The sequence below is a fragment of the Polypterus senegalus genome, chromosome 6 (genome assembly GCF_016835505.1).
Source record: "Polypterus senegalus isolate Bchr_013 chromosome 6, ASM1683550v1, whole genome shotgun sequence".
NCBI lineage: Eukaryota > Metazoa > Chordata > Cladistia > Polypteriformes > Polypteridae > Polypterus > Polypterus senegalus.
Genome location: NC_053159.1, coordinates 127,964,087 through 127,987,939, shown reverse-complemented (window position 1 = coordinate 127,987,939; position 23,853 = coordinate 127,964,087). Strand labels below are relative to the sequence as shown.

General features: G+C 37.5%; 1 protein-coding gene across 2 annotated transcripts in view; it reads left to right on the top strand.

Moving 5' to 3' along the window:
- Positions 1-23,853, top strand: part of crk (v-crk avian sarcoma virus CT10 oncogene homolog) — a 48,731-nt gene that overhangs the window by 1,153 nt on the left and 23,725 nt on the right. The window contains exon 2 of one of the 2 annotated variants that reach the window (XM_039757139.1): positions 20,063-20,634. In XM_039757139.1, coding sequence (XP_039613073.1) covers positions 20,063-20,634 — 572 coding nt within the window. The remainder of the gene's footprint in view (positions 1-20,062; positions 20,635-23,853) is intronic. The other variant, XM_039757140.1, reaches the window with a different exon arrangement.

Here is a 23,853-nt window from a genome sequence, read left to right as displayed (position 1 = left end):
AAGTAAACAACGTGGATATACATTTGATTTGATTGGAATATTGGATTATATTATGCATGCAGTATGTAGCTTGCCAGTCCTGGTTATAATATTTTGGTGCTTACACTGCCTATTTTTACAGCACAGTTTCAAAAATTGTACTGTACTTCATATATAGCATTATCATCGTTGCACATTTCATTACTGTACTGTTCTTTACTGTAGACCCCTTTACACCCTACCTGTATAAAATGTGTGGATAATTGCTTTGAGAGTTTTTAAGGAAACAACCTAAAATATCATTGACATTTGTAGTTATTGCTACACTAGATTTGCCTTGCACTGCAACACAATGAAATGTTTGCTGTTAAAGTTAGTCAAAGTCGAAACAAACCAATTGCTTGTCAGAGGCTATTGTTATGTCCGCATCTGTCATCTTGCATTTCAAAGTAAGCATCTTTTTCAGGTAGTTGTGCACTTTTATATACTTAGTTTGAAATTTATGGTAATATTTAAAAAAAATACTCTGCAAATACAGTAACATAAATCAATCGGGAAAGAAGAGGTATTTTACATTGGTCTGTTATGAAATTGTGTGTTTTTTTTTTCTTTCTTTCTAGACTAATTCAGCCATTGATTTTGATGCCCTAGCCATTTGTTCCCATTTAGTTGTTAATTTAAGGTTTCAGGCCTTAAAAGTAACTAGCAGCATTAGTACACACTATTAATTATTACCCTTTGAACATGTTGTTATTGGTGTATGATAATAAATATGGTTTGAATTAAATTGAATAGTTTTAATGGTAACGAATCACCTTTTTTAGTTTGGTAAATGTTGAGAATTTCCTAAATTTAACCATCTTGCCTGAACAAGATCAGTGCAGTGGCCTTGCTCCTTCTGGCTAAGTCACAGACCTCCTGAATTCAAGGAAATGATGTCTTTCCTGTCTTTTTTTCTCCCCTGTCAACTGGGAAAACTCTGGGAGGCAGAATCACGGAGTCATGTAGAGGATTTTGTTTTTACCAGTTTCATTTCATTGTTTAATGCTGGAACTTAAGCTGAAATGAGAATACATTTTTGAATAATGAAGTTCTGCAATCTGGAGCAAATATTATTCATATCTTATTGTTAATTTATTTGAATAGTTTTTGGAATAAGTGCTATCGATTAGTTTCTGTCCCTGTTGAAAAGGTGGAAGAATTAGAAATGTCCTATTTGGCAATTGCCTCCTTCCTCGCACAGTTTGCCAAGGTTTAGCACAGGCCCACATCTGTGGAGATATGCTTTTAACCTGATTACATTCTGAGAACTAAAAAGAGTTATTTACATGAAAAGCAACAGACCAGTTATTGCACATCTATGTAGTTGGAAAGTGTTCTGAGAGATCCATTAAGGAAAGCGGGAACAACTTATTGCGTGATTGAGTGACCAGAAGAGGAATTATAGTCTGATGGCTGTGGGGAGGAAGGGTTTTCTGTGATGTTCAGTGGATCACTTTATGCTAGTTGGTCTAGTGCTACAAACACTCCTCTATCCAACCACAACACTGTGAAGTGGGTGGTTAGCATTTTCAATAACAGACCAAAGTCTAGACTATCTTCCACTGTTTCCAAGATGCTGTCATAGGGAATATTAATTATATTTTTGTATTATAAATATGAAAGCTGTCTCTGCTGTGTCAGTGGCATTGTTTAAAGGCTTAAATCTCTGATTACATACTACTGCAACAGGTAGTTCCTTAAATAGAGGGCAGTACATCACTCATCATAGAAGTAACACTTGGAAGAACTCAACTTAATTTTACAACACAACTATGTGGTGACCCATCACAAACTTGGTCATGACCTGTAGTTCAAGGAACACTGCCATATGGTTTTGCAAATTAATCAATAATTCAGTTTGAGTGCTCATATTTAGAATCTATATTTATTTAAAGATATTGAAACGAATGGGGAAATTTCTGAATGCTACATGTATTTTCTCAATAGGTATATTACACTAGTAATCACATTGTTTCAATTCCTGTATTTAAACTTTTTAAAAAAAAATATCCTATCATGGTGCTTATGTGCAAAATATGTTGATTATTACTTTTTTAATGAAAAAAAACATACTGTCATAGAAAATCCTCTGACCCATCCTATATGTACATTTAATTTTACTGTTTTTTGTTAGGTTTTTTTTTTTGGGCTTCAGGAGTGCCATGGATTGTTTATGGTTTTTGATCAATTGCTTGAAAGATTTAAGTGAAAATGACCCCCTTCACTCTTTTCTGGCAAGTGCCATTTATAAACCCACACCTTTCTGAAAGTGAATCTTGGGATTCTCCATGTAGAGAAAGTGGACAGGGGAACAGTTTATCCTGCTTCTTTATACCTTTTAAGTAATAAAAAGGAGCTTTCAAAATTCCTTTTGGTCGTTTAAGCTATACATCCCTGTGCTGTCTCAGCCAGTCCAAAACAAGAGAAATTGTGGCATGTTTACATGTTTTACAAAGAAAATAACTGAATGTACTATAAATGTAATACTGTAACAAGTGAATGCTTTGTTATCATTATTACTAGTATTTATTTACTGGATATTTTTATTCAGAGCAGGACTTACAGAACATCAGTATATGTAGATTTCATTAAAGTACTAGGAAACTAGAAAAGATCTGTGACTAGGTGAAATCTAGTATTCTGAAAAATGCCATGACAGATTCTGCCACACTGAGCTCAATATTTCACATTAAGTAGCAGACATTTACAGATGATCAGTGTGGGACTAAACTAATAATGAGTCCTTGAAAATTTGCTTCTCTTTACAGATGTTACATAAATGTAACAGCAGTGATTTTAGCCATTGCTTTTAATTACATCTCATTGGTTTATGTGCTATGTGTCCACCTAGTAGCCAAATAAGACACAGGTATACTTATCACATGGGAAGCAGTACCTTATGTGAAAGTGTGTGTTGGCAGAGGCACCTAAAATGAGCATTGCTAACGTTAAACAGAGTGATGGACGGCCGGCAACTCAACCTGGCCATGACATCCCGAGAATGAAAGGATGGGAGAAGGCCGCAACTTTTGGACACTGCCTTCCCCAAGACGCTAGATGGCAGCTCCCCTGGAGTATAGTGGTGCACCAGATTTCCGCAGGACATCCTGGGACATGGAGTTCTGTTTCTCAGCCCAGTTGGGTGCTGTGGGTGCTGTCAAGGGAGCTGTCGAAGGACCTGGGGAGTCATATATTCCCTATAGCCCGGAAGTACTAATGGATCACGCAGACGGGAGCCCTGAAGTACTTCTGGGCTGACTAAAGAACTCAAGTTCTCCATCTGACCTGGAAGTCACATGGGAGGAAGAACAGAAGCACTTCCATATTGGGCACTATATAAAGGACTGCTGAAGACCCAGCAAGCAGGCCGGCCTCGGGAGTAGTGTGATTGAGCTTGCTGGAAGGTGTGGAGGAGAGACTTGTGTTTATTATTATTGTTATTAGTGATTTCTTGCTTGCTTATTGGTAGCTGTGGTGCTTGAAGGACACTATTCAAAGAAGAAATGAAAATAACGTCTTGGTGCTTTTGCCCTGTGTCTGGTGTGTCTGTCTTTTGGGGTTAACGAGGCAACAGCGACCCCTAGCATCTTACAACAGGTAAAAGGAGAATCAGAAGTGTAGCGTTAATTTTCCATTGTCACCATTGTTGAGAAGCTGCCTACTACAGTGAATTTTTAAACGTTGTAATGTACAGTACTGATAAGTTGTGAACTATGTATTTAAGAGAAAATTAGTGCAACTATAAATTCAGTAACTGGTTAAATAGGCCCCATATTTAAATGTACTCTCCACACTTGCCTTCCTCTCACTAATTTGCTTGCTTTTAACAGATGTGAAGTCAGTTAATTATGTACTTATTTTCCTAATGCTGAGCTGAGTTTTGTCTGCTGCCAACATTCTACTCCTGAGCTGCACTACGCCTGCCACCACCGCCATCGCTTCACTTGTATTCTTTGATGAGAATTACACTCTCCCTTCACTCATAATGTACCTTTGCTCCTAGGCAGCTTGTACATTGTACATACAATTTGTGGCACTAGCCTGCAGTTTTCTGGCTGAAAGAGTCACATTTTGGATGGAAAAGAGTGGGTGAGGGAGAGTCTAACATAAGGAATGATTTAGAACAGTAAACTATAACGAATACTGGGACTATTCTCTCTTAATAAAAATGTTAAGGTGGAATGAGTGTTGCTAATTTTCCACTTTAATACCACTAACTTCTTTTGTAGATTTATTCTAGTACTGTTAACATTGAGTGTAAAACTGTACACAATAACCCAGAAAGTCCTTGTAAGTAGTGGTGCGCCAACAGACAAGTCAATGATCAGATTTCTTATTCTTTAATTACAGTTGACTAATACAATGCAAGAAGTTTGACGGTTTTAAGAGATAAATAATGCTGCATACTTAGGCATCCATTGTTAGAGTTGTTAGCTTTTATGGTTAAGAGTAAGGCTGTCACAAGAACTGATGCTTGGGTATAAAGTTGTTGCCAAAATTCAGAAAATGTAATGGTGCTAGCTTTTTTTTTTTTACATTGTTGGTAGTACTGAGTGAAAGGCAGTGCCGTACTGCTGTATGACTGCAAGTAGATGAAGTACTTTATAAAGCACAATAATAACTTTTAAAAATGTGAGTAAAAACTGCATTGGTTTACAGTGGTGATGATGCAGCACCACATTTGTCAAAAAATAAATAAAAAACAGCTGATATTTGACAAAGTTTTGTGTTCAAGGCAGGAGAATTTCAGATTTTGATTGCAACACTTGTGCTTATTATTAAAAATAAAAGCACTCGCACAGGCTTTATTTATTGCCAATTTTTATTTAATTATGGTCTTCAGAAAATGATTCATACATGCTTTGAAGGCGAGTGCAATGACTGAACCCTTAAATGTGACCTGTAATTGTTAAAGTTGTGGTGTAACACATTTCTAACATGAGATTAAATGATGGAGAGATTAATTGCTTTAATACAGTGTCTTACACAGACCTAATAAAGAAACTAAGGATTTTAATGAGCATGACAACTGGTGTCTATCCTGCAAGCATCCATCCATTTTCTAACCAGCATATACAGTTCATGGTCGCAGAGGGCTCACAAGCATCCACTGCTATGTTTATAGGACTGTTATAGCAGATACAAATCAAGACAAGTTTCAAATAAAGTGGCTGTTCGGCTTGTCAACACCAATGATGAAGTGAGCTGCTGTATTTGTTAATACCAAAATAAAATGCATTTAGTGCTTTAATGCTTCTATATACAAACAATGTGATTAATGTAATGAAACCACGTACTGTATGTCATATATTTGAATGGTACATTATCAATTGTAACAGAAGGCTTTCGGCTATAATTAATTGACTACAGGCATGGTCAATCCAGTTAATTGTAAGTCTGATTACTTGTATGAGAGACCTTGAAAACAGCACAAGAAAGGTTATTTACAAGAGGTCTGAAATAATGAATTCATGTAAAATTGACAAGCTTCATTTCACACAGGAATTTGAGATGAATATAACAAAGAATGGAGAGATTTGGACTGTTAAAGCACCAGGAGTTTTTTACATTTGGAATTTGAATCAGTTTGACTCGCTTATTTAAATATTACTTATTAGTAAGTTTTTTTTTTTTTTTTAACCATCTAATAATGCAAATATAAATATTACATTAGTAAATGTTACAAACCGAATACAGTTATTGCCTGACAAACTACATTTTAAAAGCATGTTACAACAACAGCCTTAAAGAGGTTATTTAAAACAAAATATCCTAAATTACTGGTATTTTGAAATTAACTAACTTATTAGTATGGATATAATAACATTTCAATTTTTATTTTTAGTATTTATTTTAAATAATATTTTTCATTTACCGGATAGAAAATGTCAGAGGAAAAATGCAGCTACTTGCACATTTTAAGGTAAATCGGGCAGTCCATGATGATATTTTTTTTTGCAAACCCAATGCTGAAATCCCACAACATTGATAACATCCACACCACATGTTGTTACACTGGTGGAATCCTCATGTCTATCATGAATTCAGTTTAAGCCCTGAATTGTATTTTGATATTTTGAATGCCAATATTAATTTACTTAAATTACATGTTTATAACTACTTGACAGATTTACCAGCATTTCACATCTGCTGTTAATATTCATATGTTACATATTCTGTTGCAGGAAAAGTCACCATATTCTCACTTGAATAATGGAGGTACTTCTAATACAATGATACGGATTTATGTTTTTGCTTTGGTCTTGAAAATATCAAGTATTGTGAAATCTCTCTGGTATTGGTATCAAATAGAAAAATTCTAGTTTCATGACATCTTTAGTTAAGAGAGAAGAATGTAATTTTAATGATACTCCGTTCGATGAACTGCTGATTTAAATCAGATGATTTTTTCTGCAAATTTTTTTTTTTGTAAAGCTTGCTTCAGTCACCAACCCTGGAGTGGGTGCTGGGCGCCTGGTATGTCGCAGCTGAGCCCGGCCAAAGGGCATCTAGGGGCTCATCCTTTAGAGAAAGTGTAAGAATGCTTAAGGAAAAGGATGCTGCAGCACCCTTTTTGGTTGGAATAATAATTGACTAGTATTAGTATGGCCGGCCCGCTGTATGAGTTAACTTGGGCTACAGCCCAGGTCTACGGGGAATGTAAAATTTATTAAGTTATTATTTATTATGAAATAAAGTTGTTCTTCATTTTTCAGATAAATATTCCTGCCTCAAGACTGGCCAATTGTGTCATCTTTAACTTCATTATTGTTATTACTAAGACAGCTTGACCACTGCTAGTCAAAAGCACACAGCCTTCCCCAAGTTTACTCATCTCCAGTAAATGGCGGCTCTTGACACAGCATTTGTAGTAGCAGGATAGTAGAATTGCAGGCAGATAGAACATGAAGCAGAAAGCCATTAGTGACAGTTCTTTAGAAAAGGCCAGTGATTGCATTATACAGTAGATTCCAATTCTAGAGATGAAATCTCAAAATCCGGATTGTTCATGAGCTCTGATGTCATAACGAGCTTCTTGCTTTCTTTGCATTTAGTGTATATAATTCAGAACGATAAGTTTGAGATGTAGTGGTCAACAAAATGATCATATAGACATGGAAACTCATTTCTAATGCATGTCCTGTATGTACAGTAGGTCATTTAGGCCTATGTAAATCATGTACGCATACTGTATAAACTTTGTAGTCTTCTGCACCCATAGCAAAACTTTCTTTCCACAGCCCTTCTCTATAGAGTTGGGTATTAGCACTGATGTCCCGATTTAATTTTGATTCACAATGCCTCGATTCAATTTGATATAGATTTTATCTTGATTCAGTTAGAGTGCACTCGCTGGCTTTTTTTTTAGGGATTAGGTAGCCATCCACAGAAATCATTGATATAATGTGATGAAGTTAAAAAAAAATAATAATAATAATAATGCTAAACGCTGAATAGGCTCTCAGAATTGAAATTAACTGTTTTATTTAACAAAACAAAATAATAAAATTTAACAAAATAGGCTGCCCAAAGGAGATTTTCCAATGCAAAAGACACTTTTGACCTTTTTGGCGCAGTAGGGACATAACCCACTTTAGCAGGACTAACAGGGCTGAACTGTTGTACAGGTGTAATCCCACCAGTACCAGCAAAACCATCAAATTCTTGCTGCTAAGAGGTAAAATAACTAGAAGTGAAAACAAAAATGATGTGGTTCGGAACATTAGGGAAATGGCAAGCATTATGTGCTCCATTATGGTCCCATTTGAAAGCATTTTAAGTGTTGATACATTTCATTAACACTTTATTTGAAGAGTGTGTACGCAAGTGACTTCATAACCTATGCATAAGCACAGAATGACATTTAAGAAGCATTGCTTAATTAATAATGAACAGTTAACATCAATATACAAGATATGTAACAAAACATCACTGCACTTAAGTTTTTTTTTATTTACAGCACTACACTCCTTCAAAATTCACAATAATTTAACAAACATATGTATCGCCATGTTAGAGTTGCATAATATAGGGGGCGGTTTGGTCCTTGCTTTAACATTAGAATTGCCAGAGCCTACGAAAAAACTCGTAGATGCATCCCACCTTAAATCGCTTCTCACCTCTCCATCAGCGTTTATTGTCCTGTAAATGTGTGGATAAGCAGCAAACAGCAAGCAGCCTGCTATCACATCCCCCACTGGCGCACAGTCTTCTCAGCTCAAGTCTGTTTACCTGCGTGTCAGTTGCTTGGAGTTGTATAGAGTGAGAAGTCAAGCAAAATCACACCTTTTATAAACACTGTATCGTTATTTGGAACACATGCATTTCATGTGTGTTCCATTTCTACAGCAATCTATGTACAGTAAACACATCATTAAAATAGAAACATTTTTCATGTTTTAGTAATAATTGACAAAATGTAGATATGAAGTTTATATTGTGTGAAGTCTGAAGTCCAAATATCAAAGAAACACTTTCACAAAAGGTGCAAATATAACAGAACAAATGTGCTTTTATTCAAAAAAAGAACTTGCGTTAGGGTGCGACATTGACACGCATTTACTACGACTGCTTTGGTGGCCCCCTCCCCATCTGACACTGTTGTTTTCACATAAAGATGCACTATAGCTCTGCACTGTACTTGTGATATTACGCTGTAGGATGCTTGCAAACTCAAGTGCCTGCGTGCACTTTTTGTGGCATTACACATGTATTTTTTGAGCATGCCAGCTTTATGACCACAGACTCGGAAAGTCTTTCTCCTGTGGGACGACTAGGATCTTTTCCCAAATAAGGAGTGGCATTGCACATGTACTTTGTCTCCAAATCTGCCGCAATCCAAAACTTTATGCCAAATTTGTCAGGCTTGGTCGTGATGTATTGTACGAGAAGACAACGGACCTTGGTTGGAAACAGTTGCTCATCAACTGTAATATGCTGTCCTGGGTTGTAACTCAGAACACAGTTCTCAACAAAACATTGCCAGATGTCCGAAATTACAGCAAATCTGTTGTTTTTCACACATTCTGGACAGGTGTCTTTGTTGTCAAAGCGAAAAAGCCGCATGATCATCTGATAGCGGTGACAGGGCATCGTATCTTTGATTGCCGGTACAACAAATAGTTCTGATCAGGCATCAGCCATAGCACCAACTGTAGTCATTGCTGCTCTTGTCAAAAGAATGGAGATAAATTCTTTGACAACAAAGACACCCGTGCAACTGTTTCCAACCAAGGTCCATTGTCCTTTCTTACATTACATCACAACCAAGCCTGACAAATTTGGCATAAAGTTTTGGATTGTGGCAGATTTGGAGACGAAGTACATGTGCAATGCCACTCCTTATTTAGGAAAAGATCCCAGTCGTCCCACAGGAGAAAGACTTTCCGAGTCTGGTCATAAACTATGACTATGAAAGAAATTTATATTCTATTCAAATTAAGCAAACATTAATATGAGTTTAACTCAAAACTTTAACTTTCTAAGATTGGCTCTTACATTTTCGGCCCCTAATTGGCTATGTTGGAGCGGAGACAATTACTATTCTATACTTAATGCTCAAAATTACACTTGTAATGCCACGAAAAGTGCATGCAGACACTTCAGTTTCCAAGCATCCTACAGCGTAAAGTCACAAGTACAGTGCAGAGCTATAGCGCGTCTTTATGTGAAAACAGCAGTGTCAGATGGGGAGGTAGGGTAAGGATCGTGAACGCGACTGAGAGAATGAAACTGAATAAAATAAAAAACAAAGCTAACCTTTACAAGTATCATACATTTACACTGACTGTTACAGACTGAAATCAAATGTATGTTTTTATTCTAAAATAGTAAGAATAAAAGCAGCTCATTTCTGAAAACGAACTCGTCGGTGCTGCAATAAAAATGTTTGCAATGCGCCTCTGAGCAAGTGGGCAAAGGTTGGTATATCTTCAGAACAGCCTAAAATGCAAAATTAAGCATGTGCACAAAGCAGGCAATGTGAAGTAGCTCCATAAGCTGTACCGCACAGATCATATTAGCAGCGTTGTCAGTCACGATGGCTGGTTCTTTGTCTTTTATCATCCAATCATTCAGTGCCGCTATCAACAATGCAGCAAGGATTCTTCCTTTGTGACTGGTATGCAGCGCTCTTATCTGCAACCCAACCTCCACAGGTGTCCCGTTGTTTTTACTGTAGTGGCATGTGATTGTCCTTTAGGAATCTGTTGCCCTGGATGTCCAGCTGTTGCAAGTTAGGTCTACTCTGCCCACTGACCTGAGAGATGTGGAGATGCTTTGCTTAAGATATTCATAAAGCCTGGATGCAATGAGTTCTCTCATTTGCTTTCTGGTTGATACTATACCCCAGTTCCAAAACCTGTATCATTTGTTGAAAGTCCTTATTTTTAAAAAAGATGTAGAGTCTCGTATCTTTACAGATAACAACTGCTATAGATTCCGTTATCTTTTGGGCACGAGGCAAATTAAATAGAAGCTTGGAACTAAATGCTGCCTGCAGTATAGATTGTTTAAGCTCTACTCATTTGGATATTGACTGAAATAATGATTCTGGGTGATGTCAGGATAAATGATTTCTCAGATTTGTTGGGTTACCACGATACTTCTGAATTGCAGAGCTTACGTATGGCTTTGCTTTTAGCCATTTCGTCTTTATCGATGCACTGTTTAAATCTGTAGCAAGTCCACAAATTTGATTTAAGTGTCAAAGGTGCCAATTTCATTTGAGGATGACACATGATTTTGTGCAAAGTAGTAAAGAGGAATGGAGTGGTGGCTCTGAGGCTAAGCATCTGCAGTGGTATCTGGAAGGTTGCCGGTTCCAGTCCCCATATTGCCAGCATGGATTCTACTTTGTTAGGCCCTTGAGCAAAGCCATGAAAATTGCTCCACTGTACAATGGCTGAAAAAAAAAATTTCCCCTAGGAGATTATTACAGAGGAGGAGATTCCCCAAATACCAAAAGTGCTTTTTCCATTAAAAGCCTAAATAGGTGCATTAGTGGGATCTACTGGATCGGACACTAAAAATGAAGAAAAGAAAAATTCTGCCACTACATACAGTAATAGAGCAGGATAGAGATTCGTGAGATCAACCTTGAGACTTTAAGAGTCAATATTAAATTGTTTAAATGAAAAATTGCCATTAATTGGAAATCTATATTTTTATCCAAGTCTACTGCTGAATGATAACTTTCAAAAAAATAGATGGTAGATGTACCCATGGCTAAGGCAGCCATCTAATTTTGAAAAGGACATTTCAGCAGAACAGTAAAGACTTTGTAGGATGACGTTCCCTATGATAACACAATTAGCCTTTGTTTATTCTTGTGGTTTTTTAATAGTTCATGGTAATCTCAAAGAAATAGTTTTCACTGTCAAAGTAGTAACAGTCCTAGTCATTATCAAACTCACTCATTCCAATTCAGAGGAGTGGGGAGCAAGAACCTATCCTGGCAGCATTGGCAAGGTACTAGTTTATTGTAGGGTCCACTTACGCACATACTTGCATTTGAACTTGGACGGTTGTAGGAGGATAACTGGAGCTACTCAGAAGAATCGCACAGAGACGCATTAAGAACATTCAGGCTCCATGCAATCACTCAGGTGCTGGATTTTAACCTAGCACGCTGGGACTGTAAAGTGGCAGTGCTAATCATTCTGATCTACTGTGCCACCTGTGGAAGAAGAATGAGTCATAGGAGGTCACAGTCTTTTAGGGGTAATATAGATATTGCATGTAAAGTGTTATAGTATGCTTTCCTCCTTAAAATATTGCATCTTTCTTAGAAGTAGTATTAAAGGGTTAACAAATGTCAGAAGCATATCAGGAAACCAGATAAAGGTCAAGTGAACAACAAAGAACAAAAAGGTTATGGGTGATGGTTCAAGAAGTTGGCTGACTATCATGTACCCAGTAACACTTGATAGATGTCATGCACACAGGAACTCAAGAATTATTGAAAAGTATTGTAAGAACCAAGAATACAGTGAAATTAGAGTTTTATTTTGGGATAGGTAAGCTGGTTATACTCTCTGCTGGAAACATCTCATGTTCTTTACCAATCAGAGTAAATATTCAGATGGTGCAAGCCAACGAACCAGTCAGAGTAAATGTCAGAATTCATTCAGCATTATTGTGTATATTCGGTCATCTATAAATACAGGCCTGTAACTTTCCTTATTGACCACTTCATCACAGGTTGCTGTAAAAGAGTGTATCCCTCTTCATAAAGAGAAATTAAAGACGCAATTGACAACCTTACTCCTGTCTGGTTTCTGAGTCAAAAGGGTCCTAGTTGAGTTCAAGATTTCCTTTTTTAATATATTTTCAGTTTAATTTCTACCACTGCTCAGCTATGAATATGTTAACTATATTTTAATTAAATTATCTCAAATTTCTTAAATTACTACATTCACACTTAACAGTCTTATGGCTGCTCAACTGCTACACAAATTATACTATGACAGGAAAAAGTGTACGGTATCGATGGGGGAAAAAAACATTTTTCTTAGTATATTTTATATTACATCTTGTAGCTTTTTTGTATTACTGTATTGATGCAATGTTTCCACGGCAAGCTTGGTCATTTTGACTAAATATGAGTCAAAATATCTGCATGCAAAATGAAACATTTATTTAAAGTTAAAATAGCAAATGTAATAAATTATTTGAAAGAGTGTATGTTTTCTCAGAATTTTTATAAATTTCTGTAAACATCTGAAACAATTTGTTAGAACATTAAAAATATTTCATATGAATCTCTAAGTGCTTTTTAAACTGGGGGGGTTTTGACACCACACCCTTCATTACCCCTAGAAAGTCCAAAATCACCTGTTGTGTTAAATTTAAGGGAACATTACAGAAGAAATTAAACAGTTTGCAATTTTGCAGAGACAATTATATAATAATAATAATAATACATTTTATTTATATAGTGCCTTTCCCATGCGCAAGGCACTTGCAGAATATAAGAAAGAACGGCAGGGTATGCAGTGTATAGCATTGTACAAACCAAATAAATAAAGAAGATTAAGACAGCAAATTCAGAGAAAGCCTAACAGACAACAGAACTGATGGTCTAGCACACACAGGTTACATGAGCATCTTGACAGAGAGGTAAACTGAGAGAAGGGTAATAAAGTCAAGTAGAGCTAAAAGCCTTCCTGAACAGATGAGTTTTGAGTTGTTTTTTTAAAAGAATTCATGGAGTCAACTGACCTGATTAATTTCGGTAGGTCATTCCAGAGTCTGGGCGCTATACAGCTGAAGGCCCTGTCACCCATGGAGTGTAGATTAGTGTGGGGCACAACAAGATTGCCAGAATCAGAGGACCTTAGTGGGCGGGCAGGCACATAGTGATGGAGAAGGTCACTGATGTAGTTTGGCGCGAGGTTATTTAAGGCTTTGTAGGTTATTAGTAGGATTTTATATTTGATTCTGTAAGACACAGGGAGCCAGTGAAGATGGAGCAGGATGGGTGTGATGTGCTCGCTGCTGCTGGTTCCAGTAAGGACTCTTGTAGCCGAGTTTTGAATAAGCTGGAGCTGTGATATAAGATTTGATGGGGCACCTGCCAACAGCGAGTTACAATAATCTATGCAGGATGTGATAAAAGCATGGACAAGTTTCTCAGCATTAGAAAAGGAGAGGAAGGAATGAACACGGGATATGTTACGGAGGTGAAAGTAAGAAAGTTTCTTAATGTGATTTATGTGGGCGGAGTAAGGGAGGAATCAAAAATGACACCAAGATTCTTTGCAGTAGAGGCAGGTCTGATGAGATCACCACCAAGATTGACTGGGAAGGAGCTCATTTTATTAAGTTGCATTTTAGTCCCAATTTGCAGGAGTTCAGTTTTGTTGCAGTTTAATTTTAAAGAGTTCTGCTCCATCCAGGTTTTAATTTCACTAAGGCAGGTTGTGAGCTGAGAAAGCTCTGATGAAGTTCCACTTTTAACATTGAAGTAGAGTTGAGTATCATCTGCATAAAAATGATAGCCCAGTCCATAGCTACGAATAATATGGCCAAGGGGAAGCATATAAATACAGAAGAAAGAGGGCCGAGGACAGAGCCCTGAGGAACTCCTTGTGTGACTGGCGCCAAGCTGGATCTGCTGTTGCCAAGACTAACAAACTCTTGCCTATCAGTCAGATAGGACTTGAACCACTGGAGTGCAGTGCCAGAGATACCCAGCATGTTCTCCATTCTAGTAGAATGTAGAATGTCATGTCTGACAATGCTGCACTGAGGTCTAACAGAATTAATATGCTGGTTTGTCCAGAGTCTGCTGCCATAAGCAAATCATTGGTTACCCGTAGCAGAGCAGTTTCACAGCTGTGCTGTGCCCTGAAACCAGACTGAAAGGGTTCCATCAAGTTATTAGTGGTTAAGTAATTGGTGAGCTGGGAGGCTACAACACGCTCAAGAGCTTTTGACAGGAAAGGTAAGTGGGAAATAGGCGGAAATTGTTAAGATTGACAGCATCAAGACCAGACTTTTTTAACATTGGGGTTACAGAAGCGATTTTAAAACTGAGCGGCACAGAGCCAGTGTCAAGGGATGAGTTTATTATTGTTGTAGCAGTCGGGATTATGGCATGAAGGCAGGATTTAAGTAGTGTGCTGGGAATGGGGTCCAGTACACAAGTAGTCGGTCTCATCTTACAAAGCAGGTCATTAACAAAAGCAGATGTGACTGGTGAGAACTTAGAGAAGGAGCTGGATGGAGTGGGAAAACAGGGAGAGATATAAACAGATGATGTATTTATGTTAGTTGAATTATTTAGATCTTTAATTTTGTTACGGAAAAAGTGGAGGAAATCCTCACAGACTTCAGTAGAAGAGGTAGTTGGGCCAGATGCAGGTTCGAGTAGTTTATTAATTACAGAAAACAAAACCCTTGGGTTATTGTGACCACTTTCTATTATTCTGCCATAGTGGGTGTTCTTAGCAGCAGTTAGTGCTTCTCTGTAAGCTCTTTGGTGGTCAGAGAAAGCCTGGATGTGCACGGTGAGGCCAGTCTTATGTAATTATATATTTGTGACTTGGTATTCTATACTTAGGATCTATTACTTTTAGCATTCTAACAAATCCAGGCTTTTCTGTTGTATAAATGGGCACCATGTCTTTATCAATATAAAATGCCTCCGCATCTGTAATGGGTCCACCTCCGCCCTGTCTTGTCATATGGTATGGCACTGGAAAACAAGACAGTTGAAGTTGGCTGTGTTCTAACATTAGTTCTGGGAATGCGATTAACAGCTAGCATCAGAATTTCGGCGGGAAACACATTGCTCCCATTCCACTTGATGCCTTTGTTTTAAATGCTGGAACAGGTTTGTAGTGCTGGTACTTTTTGTTTGAACATTTTTTTTTTTTTTTTTAATATAAACTTTTCACTGCACAATGGTCTGTTCCAAGTCTGACCTTGCAAAACCAAACCATGTCCATATGACCGAAGTAACATGCCCTTGCAGAAAGATTTATGACGGAAGAAGCATTAGATTAGACCCGATTTTTTTGATTGAAGCATTTTTCAAATTGATTTAAAACAAAAATTCATATTAATTAGATTAATTTGATTTATCGCCCAGCCCTACTGCAATATATAACAAAAGAGAAAAAAATATGCAGAGTGTAGAAACGCACTTTAAAGTGCAAGGAATTAAATTTTTTTCAGTATTTTTGCGTTAAAACATAGCCAACTTAGTTATGTTACTTAAATTGCTCCAACACTGGCTTAAAAAGCAAACTATAGCAGAAACAAACTCGTATATTCTTTCACCAGCCAAGTCCACATGTACCCAGGTATTTTTCGAAACATGGCTTTTTGTAAGCATTTGGGCCTTTTGTCCACACACAAACTGTCCCTTAAAACAGACATTTTGTTAAACTCCTTCAAGTGTGAAGATGTTTGGAAACTCTGTCTTCCCTGTTTACATGTAGACTGGCGCTCACTCTGGCTTGCGCTGGTGTCTTTGCTTGACATCAGTGTGTGCGTGCCATTTTCTGTTTTGTATACATGAGGCAATTTGGTCCAGTGCTGGGCGAAGCTAAAGTAGTACTGGTGTTAACCTTGTTAATGGGACTTCTGACAAACTTACATTTGACTGTAAAATTAGTTTATCACTATATTTAGCAACAGAGGTGTCAGAATGGTCTACAGAAGTCACTGCTACACTGTGCTCCGACAACACAGATCAGTTGCCGGTTTTGATGAGGCACGGTCGGACCTCTAATTGGTGGGACAACCTGGAGAACAAAGTGGTTGTTGCTGAAGAATGGTGAAAGAATTTTCGTTTGTTAATGACATCACTGTTGTCCAAGTGAGCTGCTTCACCCACATACAGAAAGAGAGACAACTGTAATGAGATTGCCTGTCAGTGTTGTCAAAAAAGTTGTCTGCACACTCTACTATTTAGCACAGGAGGGAAGATTATGCAAGACAGAAAATGCTTTTGGGTTGTCAAGACAGGCGGTTTCTAAAATAGTAAGCTAAGTGTGTGAAGTAGTTACAGCCCACTTGGTATATCCAATTTCCTGTCACAGCCCAAAGTAGAGGAACTTGTAGCAGTGTTTCACCAAGCTTGTGCCATCCCTCCGTACATCTGTGCCATGGATAGAACTCATGTAGAAATAAAGCACCCATCTACAAATTCCATGGGTTATTTGAACAGAAAAGTGGAGGTTTTCTCTTAACATAGAAGCCACTGTGATAGTATTGTAGTGAAATGGCTAGGCAATGTTCATGATACCTGTATTTTCACAAATTCTAAGTCTAAACACTTTTGAAAAAAAGCAATGGACATTAATCTAAATGACCTTGCGTTTGTCATCTGTTCATGTTTTGTGCTCTAGACAGTGGATTACATGAGTGCATGCGGACTATGCCAATGGCTAACTCTGTTTTTGGAAGTTATGTTGCCTGCAACAGAAAAGAGATGCTCAGATAGTGTTGAGGTAGCAGGTATAGATAGGTAGGTCTTTGTAAGCCTGGCCAGAATGTGTTATCTAGCCTCATTAGTCTTCCACCGATGGATTTTCTTTTTTGGCAGCTTGTTTCTCTTCAAAGTATGTCAGGATCTCATTCCTTAAAACCTGTCCTTAGATTCTTCAGCTTCCATATCTCTTGTTATTTTCTTCACTGTTGTTTCCCCGAGTCAGGTAAAGTGACAGTGATAGCAACTGTAAGTCCACCAGCGGAATTACTGGTGGAAATACTGGCAGCACATATTTTTGTTTTCCAGACCTTGTTGGTGATTCACTTTTCTTTTCACTTCAAGTGCCAGTTTTTGTACCTTAGCTTGCACATGGAACAGTTGTTCAGGTGTCAGAAACTTCAATTTTCTAAACCTTGGATCCAGTGCATTATTAATGAGGACTGCTATGTTTGGTGTAGACAAGGCTAAAAATGTGACCTCCTTTGCTTCAGATGCTGCTCATAGCAGTGACTTGGTAAGCATGCTCTGCATTTGAATCAAACACACCATGCGTTATGGATTTCATGAGCCTTTTTACAAGTGGGGGTATTGAAGAAATTGTAAGGTATTTCTCCTCACTTAAAGCACAGTGGCATATGCTTCAAGAAGGATGCATTGCTCAGCCTTTAAGTCAAGGTTCTTTGTTTCTCTGTGAGACAGTAGGGTGAGACAGTGTTGCAGTTATGGGCCAACTTTTTTCTCAACCAGTCAACTAATCATGTAGACAATACTGTTCCATTGTGGGCTTACCTCCTATACAGGTTTGTACTAGGATGTTCCCATCTGTAGCTGTTTTTCTTTCATCTTGGTGGAGAATTCAAAATAGAATATTTTTACCTCTAGCTATGCAGTTCTTAAATGTTGTAATTTTTCTTTATACTTAAAAAATATATATCCTAGCATTTTTAAAAGTAACACTTAAAAGTCTTTCTTTAGCAGAATTGTAAAATTAATTAGTCACTGTCTAAACAATGTTCATCTTTTCTCTGTATTGTTGTGTCACAGTTCTTCAGTGTATGTGTTCTATTGTTATTCCTGAACTTTTTTTTGATAGATATTTCCTACTTTCTAAGCGAGTTCGTTTCACCAAAGAGGACACCCAGTTGTGCTCATTTCACCATCGGAGCGGTTTGCAGTTGCTGTTACAGGGACATCAATGAATTAAAAAGGCAAAACTTGGTCGGCAAGACAATAAATGCTGAGAAACATCGGTGTTATGCAGGCGGCACCAGCCGAGTGCAACAAGAATTAGCCACATGGAGCAGATGACTTTTTGGTTAGCTGTATTCCTTTTCTGCCAGCACAAAGTTTCATCACTGCCCTCAGTCTGGTTGATTTTATGCTATGAATTTGTGCATATTTGGCTGTCATTGTGGGCTTTTAATGTCAGATTGTGATGGAGTTGTTCTGTATGTTCATTCCAAAATAATATCTTTGAATTTTGTTGCACTTTATGTCTGTCAAGAGGAAAGTGGTACGTGGTGTGTTGTAATGGTGCAATGCACTAGAGATGTTGGGAGTAAACTGAGGATTTTAAGAGTTCTCCGTTATTTGCTTCAGGACGGTTTTGGCACTGGTAGTAAGGCCTGAAAGCTGGTATCGATAATGAAGTCAAATGTTTTGTATGAATCTATCACTGACATGCAGAAATACAAGCACTCATCTGTATGGTAACTTTCTTGGTACTTTTGATACTGTAAAATATCTAGTACCGCTACATTTTCTGAAACTTTGTACTGAATTTGTACCAAAAAAAATCTGTTCTTGCTATATCCCTCCAACCAGCATTGAGTTGCAACAGTTTTAACTTGAAGCATCTTTGTGGTTGAATATGAATGTCAGAAATAATAGATTGGTCCAGATAAAAAAACAGTTTAACATGCTTATTCTTTCAGCACTTGAAGCAAGATAGAGAACAACTTTGAACAGAGAGCCACTCAGTCACAGGGCACCCTCGCACACATGCCCACACTTGCTCATAGAGGTATAGTAGAGGTGCCAGTTAACCTAAACTGCTCATCTTTTGCATGTGTGAGGAAAACCCAAGCTGATGCAAGGAGAATGTGTATATTCTACACAGGCAGTACCAGTTAATTGAAGGAAGTTTCAAAACAAGTGTTATTTTGTGACACAATATGCTTCCTTTTTATATTCAATATAATTTATGAGTCACTGTTACAAAATTTTGATAGCAACATTGACGAAATATTCATGTGGCTTAGGTCTTGTTGCTTTCTTTAACGCACAATGAAGACTGCTCAATTGATGGAATATCTATTATGTTAATAGTAGCACATGATTACAGGGATCTCATTTGTTGAGCTGCTAACATAGTTTCGTACCTAAAAATGAATCTGTAAGATAATGTGGCACTTGTTAGTGTTTTTGAGACCAATGGAATATCTGAGTACACCAAGTGAATAGTAATTTAAGGAGTGAAAGCACATGTAGGACTGCAGACATGATTAATATTTGGGTGGGTATAATGAAGCTTCATTGATGGTTGACCCATTACTGCAGTTACGTAGAGCCAGTTCTTTCCCATCTATATCTATATATCTATCTATATCTATATATATATCTATATATATCTATATCTCTCTCTATATATATATATATATATATATCATGTTTAATGTAGGCAGATCATTTCGATCTGGTCATTTTAAAAGTAGCTCGCAAGCTGAAAAAGTGTGGGCACCCCTGCTTTAAGGGATTTTGAAATTATGCATTACATACCTTTAAAATGAGTGTCAATTAGACTATCCTCATGTTTATTAGACAAAATAACTGGCTTTTCATCAGCGACACAGAATAACCTCCTGTTTTCACACCGGACCTTTTGCAAAGAGGGGATCATCTGTGGCTAAGCATCTTGTCCATATTCATTAAATTATCTGGTTTTCTGCTTTATAATAACAAATAGAGTAATTTCTGAAATCCTGTTCTAAGTACATCATCATAGTATCATTTTTACTTCTTATATATGCATAGGTAGAGTGTATTTGACTTTTATATTTCATACTAACTTTTTTTTTTTTTTTTTTGTTTTGGGTTTAGGATTAAATCCCTCAAGATTTCGAATAGGAGATCAAGAATTTGAAAATCTCTCTGCCCTTCTAGAGTTTTACAAAATCCACTATTTGGACACTACCACATTGATAGAGCCTGTTTCTAAATCTAAGCCCCCTAATCTCTCCAGTGTTGGTGGTGGTAGTGGGGCACTTCTTACCGGCAGTGGAACACAACGGCCTGAGGATGTAGAGTATGTCCGTGCCCTCTTTGACTTCACTGGTAATGACGACGAGGACCTACCTTTCCGGAAAGGGGACATCCTGCGCATCTTGGAGAAACCTGAGGAGCAGTGGTGGAATGCGCAGAACTCGTTCGGGAGGTCAGGCATGATCCCAGTCCCCTACGTGGAGAAATACAGGCCCTCATCCCCAACGATTGGAGGTAACCAGGATTGCTCACACTCCCAGCAGCCGCTACTGGGTGGGCAGGAACCCGGGCCCTATGCCCAGCCCAGTGTCAACACTCCGCTCCCCAACCTCCAGAATGGGCCTGTTTTTGCCAGGGCAATCCAGAAGCGAGTCCCCAATGCCTACGACAAGACAGCCTTGGCTTTGGAGGTACATAAAATAGAACAGGAAAGCCCCTATTAAATAAAAATAAATGGAGGGGCTTCCCTGTGAGAAAAAATAATGTAGATATGTGACTAGAAAGGGTGGGGGATATATAGGAGCTTTCTCTGTTCTCTCTAGAAAATAACATCTCCAATTTTCTCATTAGATAATTCACTCTACTAAGAAATGTTGCTACATCTGAAATTGTTGAAATCTATGTAAACTTTAGGTTTAATGATGACTCCAAATTGGCCTGATATGAGTGAGTATGAGTGTGGCTTACGAAGAACTGGTATCCCATACAGGTTTGGCTCCTGATTTTCACTCAGGCCTGTCACATTTGAATCACTGTGTTCTTGAAGTAGGAAAATAGATTTTTTTGTGGATAGATGGTGGTTTTAGAGAAGTCCCATTTCTGAAAGGTGCTTCACAAATTAGTTGTAATATGCTTTTAATTAATAACATATTTTCTCTTCCATACTGCATATTTTTACAATATTGTTTGTCATAATGTGAATAAAGGTTTTAAATTGTATTTTCTGAAGTGGAATCCATCCAGCTAATAAGACAGGTATGCGGAGTAATGTAAAGAGCACCTGTCTTCACTTTCAGTGGCTAGTGTGTAATATATCAGTATGATGGATTCTCTTTAGCTGTTGCCAAATAGATAAGTTGTAAAGGAGAGGTAAATAGAAGGTTGTAATATATACTATATATATGAATACAATTTGCAAGGTGGGAATGTTAATAATTAATTATTTATTGATTATAACATTTAAAACTGTATTAAGATGTTTAATTTCTTACAACAATCTGGAATAGATGCCTTCTGTGCAAGTACAGTCTGCTAAATGTAGCTCAGTTTAGGAGAATTTCTAATGAAAGACCGATGAATGTTCACTTCAAACATTATGGTATTAGTTGTTATGATACTGGAATACAGAAGCAGCCCATGTGCAATGCAGTACCATAGACAAAGTAATGTAATGGTGAAAAATGGTCAGACAAAAGTGGACCGAGGTTGAGAGAAAGGCTGAGTTGTAGTACAGTAGTTACTCAAAAAAAAAAAAACTATCCATTTAAAACTTTTTCATACCCACTGTAACACACTTGACAAAGTTGTTTCACATAAATAGAAACCTAATTATTATTTTGTAATTAAAGCAAATAAATCAGAATTAGCGATCAGAGAGATCAAGACAGAGTTAGATCAGGCAATAGAACAGTTGCACACATCTATTTAGGGACACTCATTCCTTTGTTCATTCCAAAACTCATTGAAAAAGACATAATGAAAAAAAATCATGAACATAAAAAAAACATGCATCATATTGTGAGATTTGTATATCATTACACCCGTACACTTTATATAAGTAAACTTAATAGCTAATGGTATTGCTGGATGTTATGCGCAAGTATTGCCAAGTTTGTGAGTTGACTCCGATTAAAATATAGTTTTTTGTCAGGTTTAAATGGATAAACCAATTTGAAGGGAATCCTAATGTCAGGAGTAGAATGGTGTCTTCCTTGCAAAGTGGCCAGTTTTTGGGAAGTTATTTAATTGTGCATTTTTGTGATGTTCAGGAATATTTGTGTTGCTGTCATACTTTGAAGTCGGGATGCAGGTGTTCAGATGCATTTTGATTGCCTCTTTAGGAGAGAAGGTTCGTCCGGTGGGTTTCAGCTTTCTTTCAGTGCTGGGTCTGGGGTTACATACTTTGGCACTATAGCCCAAATATAACAGATTGGTACTGGCTAGTCTCCAGAAAGCTCTTCACAACAGAATTTGACATTTAAAGGATTAGTGTGTAACAGGACTTACTGTAATTTAGTGAACCCATTATAAAATAGTTGGTTCATTTTCAAAAAGCGGACTGCATCTTTTATATTTAAAATCCTGTTTAGGTTTTGTAATCTTAAGATGCTAAAGCTCACTTAATCGAATTTAATGTTGCAGGGGACCAAAACCTGTACTAGCAGCATGGAGGTACAAGGCAGACCTCTGCGATTGTAAAGACCACTTACACACATGTTTAAACAGAGCCAATTTGTAATCCCCAGTTAGCTTAAGATGCTTGTCTTTGTTGATGTGGTATGAAAACCAGAGTACCTGGAAGAAAACATATGCAGATATCCTGCTAATGACACTGCGTGATCATGAGCAATTGGAAAAAAGAAACGAAATGTAACCAATAGTATTTAAAATGTTAAGCTGCCTTCAATAAAGGTGTTGGGCAAATAAATGAAATTGTAAATGATGTGTAAAGCCAGGGGTCCTCAAACCTTTTAAACAGGGGGCCAGTTCATGGTCCCTCAGACTGTTTGGGGGCCAGACTATAATTTGAAAAAAAAAATAAAACTAATTCCCATGCACACTGCACATATCTAATTTGTAGTGTAAAAAACATGAAAGAACAATACAGTATTTAAAGTGAAGAACAATTTTAACCAATATAAACTTTCCTGTATTTCAATGAGAAGTGTGGACTTGCTTTTGGCTGATGAGATAGTCAATGTCCAGTTCCATGTTTGTCATTGCCAGTCGTAACAAGTGATGCAAGTGTGCATCAGTTAGTCTGGATCTGGTTGGAGATTTCAGATGTTTAATTTGGGGAAAAAGTCTGTTCACAGACGTAGGTGCTGCCAAAGATGGTTGCCATTTTAAGTGCATGGTTCCTGACATTAAGATATGTCTCAGAGGGGAGAGATGCATAAAACGTTATCAGGCTGCTTGACTTAAATGCGTCTTTCAGAGAGTCACAATTCTGTCATTTGGCCAGTTCCATTTGGTAAATTGGATCAACAATTTCAATGTCAACAGAAAATGAGTTCTGGAAAAGCTGTATGTTCATGGAGATGAAGCTCTTTAAATATCATTTGAAACTCCCTTTGCAACATTTCCAGTGAATCCACGCATTTTTTGTTTGGGAATGCAACTGTTGGTTTCTCGGCCAACAGCTTTTGAGTAATGGGGAGATGGCAAAAGTTTTCCTCCTTCACTATTTTAATGAGGAGGTCCAATTTTACTTCAAATGCTTTCACATGTGAATTCATATCACAGATGAGCTTCCCCTTCCATTGAAGTTGCACATTGAAACTGTTGAGTCGCTCTGTTACATCTGTCAGAAAGGCAAGGTGCCATTTCCTTTCTGCATCTTTAAGCTCTGGTATGTCTTTGTTTTTTGAAAGCAGAAAAACAGAAACATGTGGAAGTAAGTCATAAAA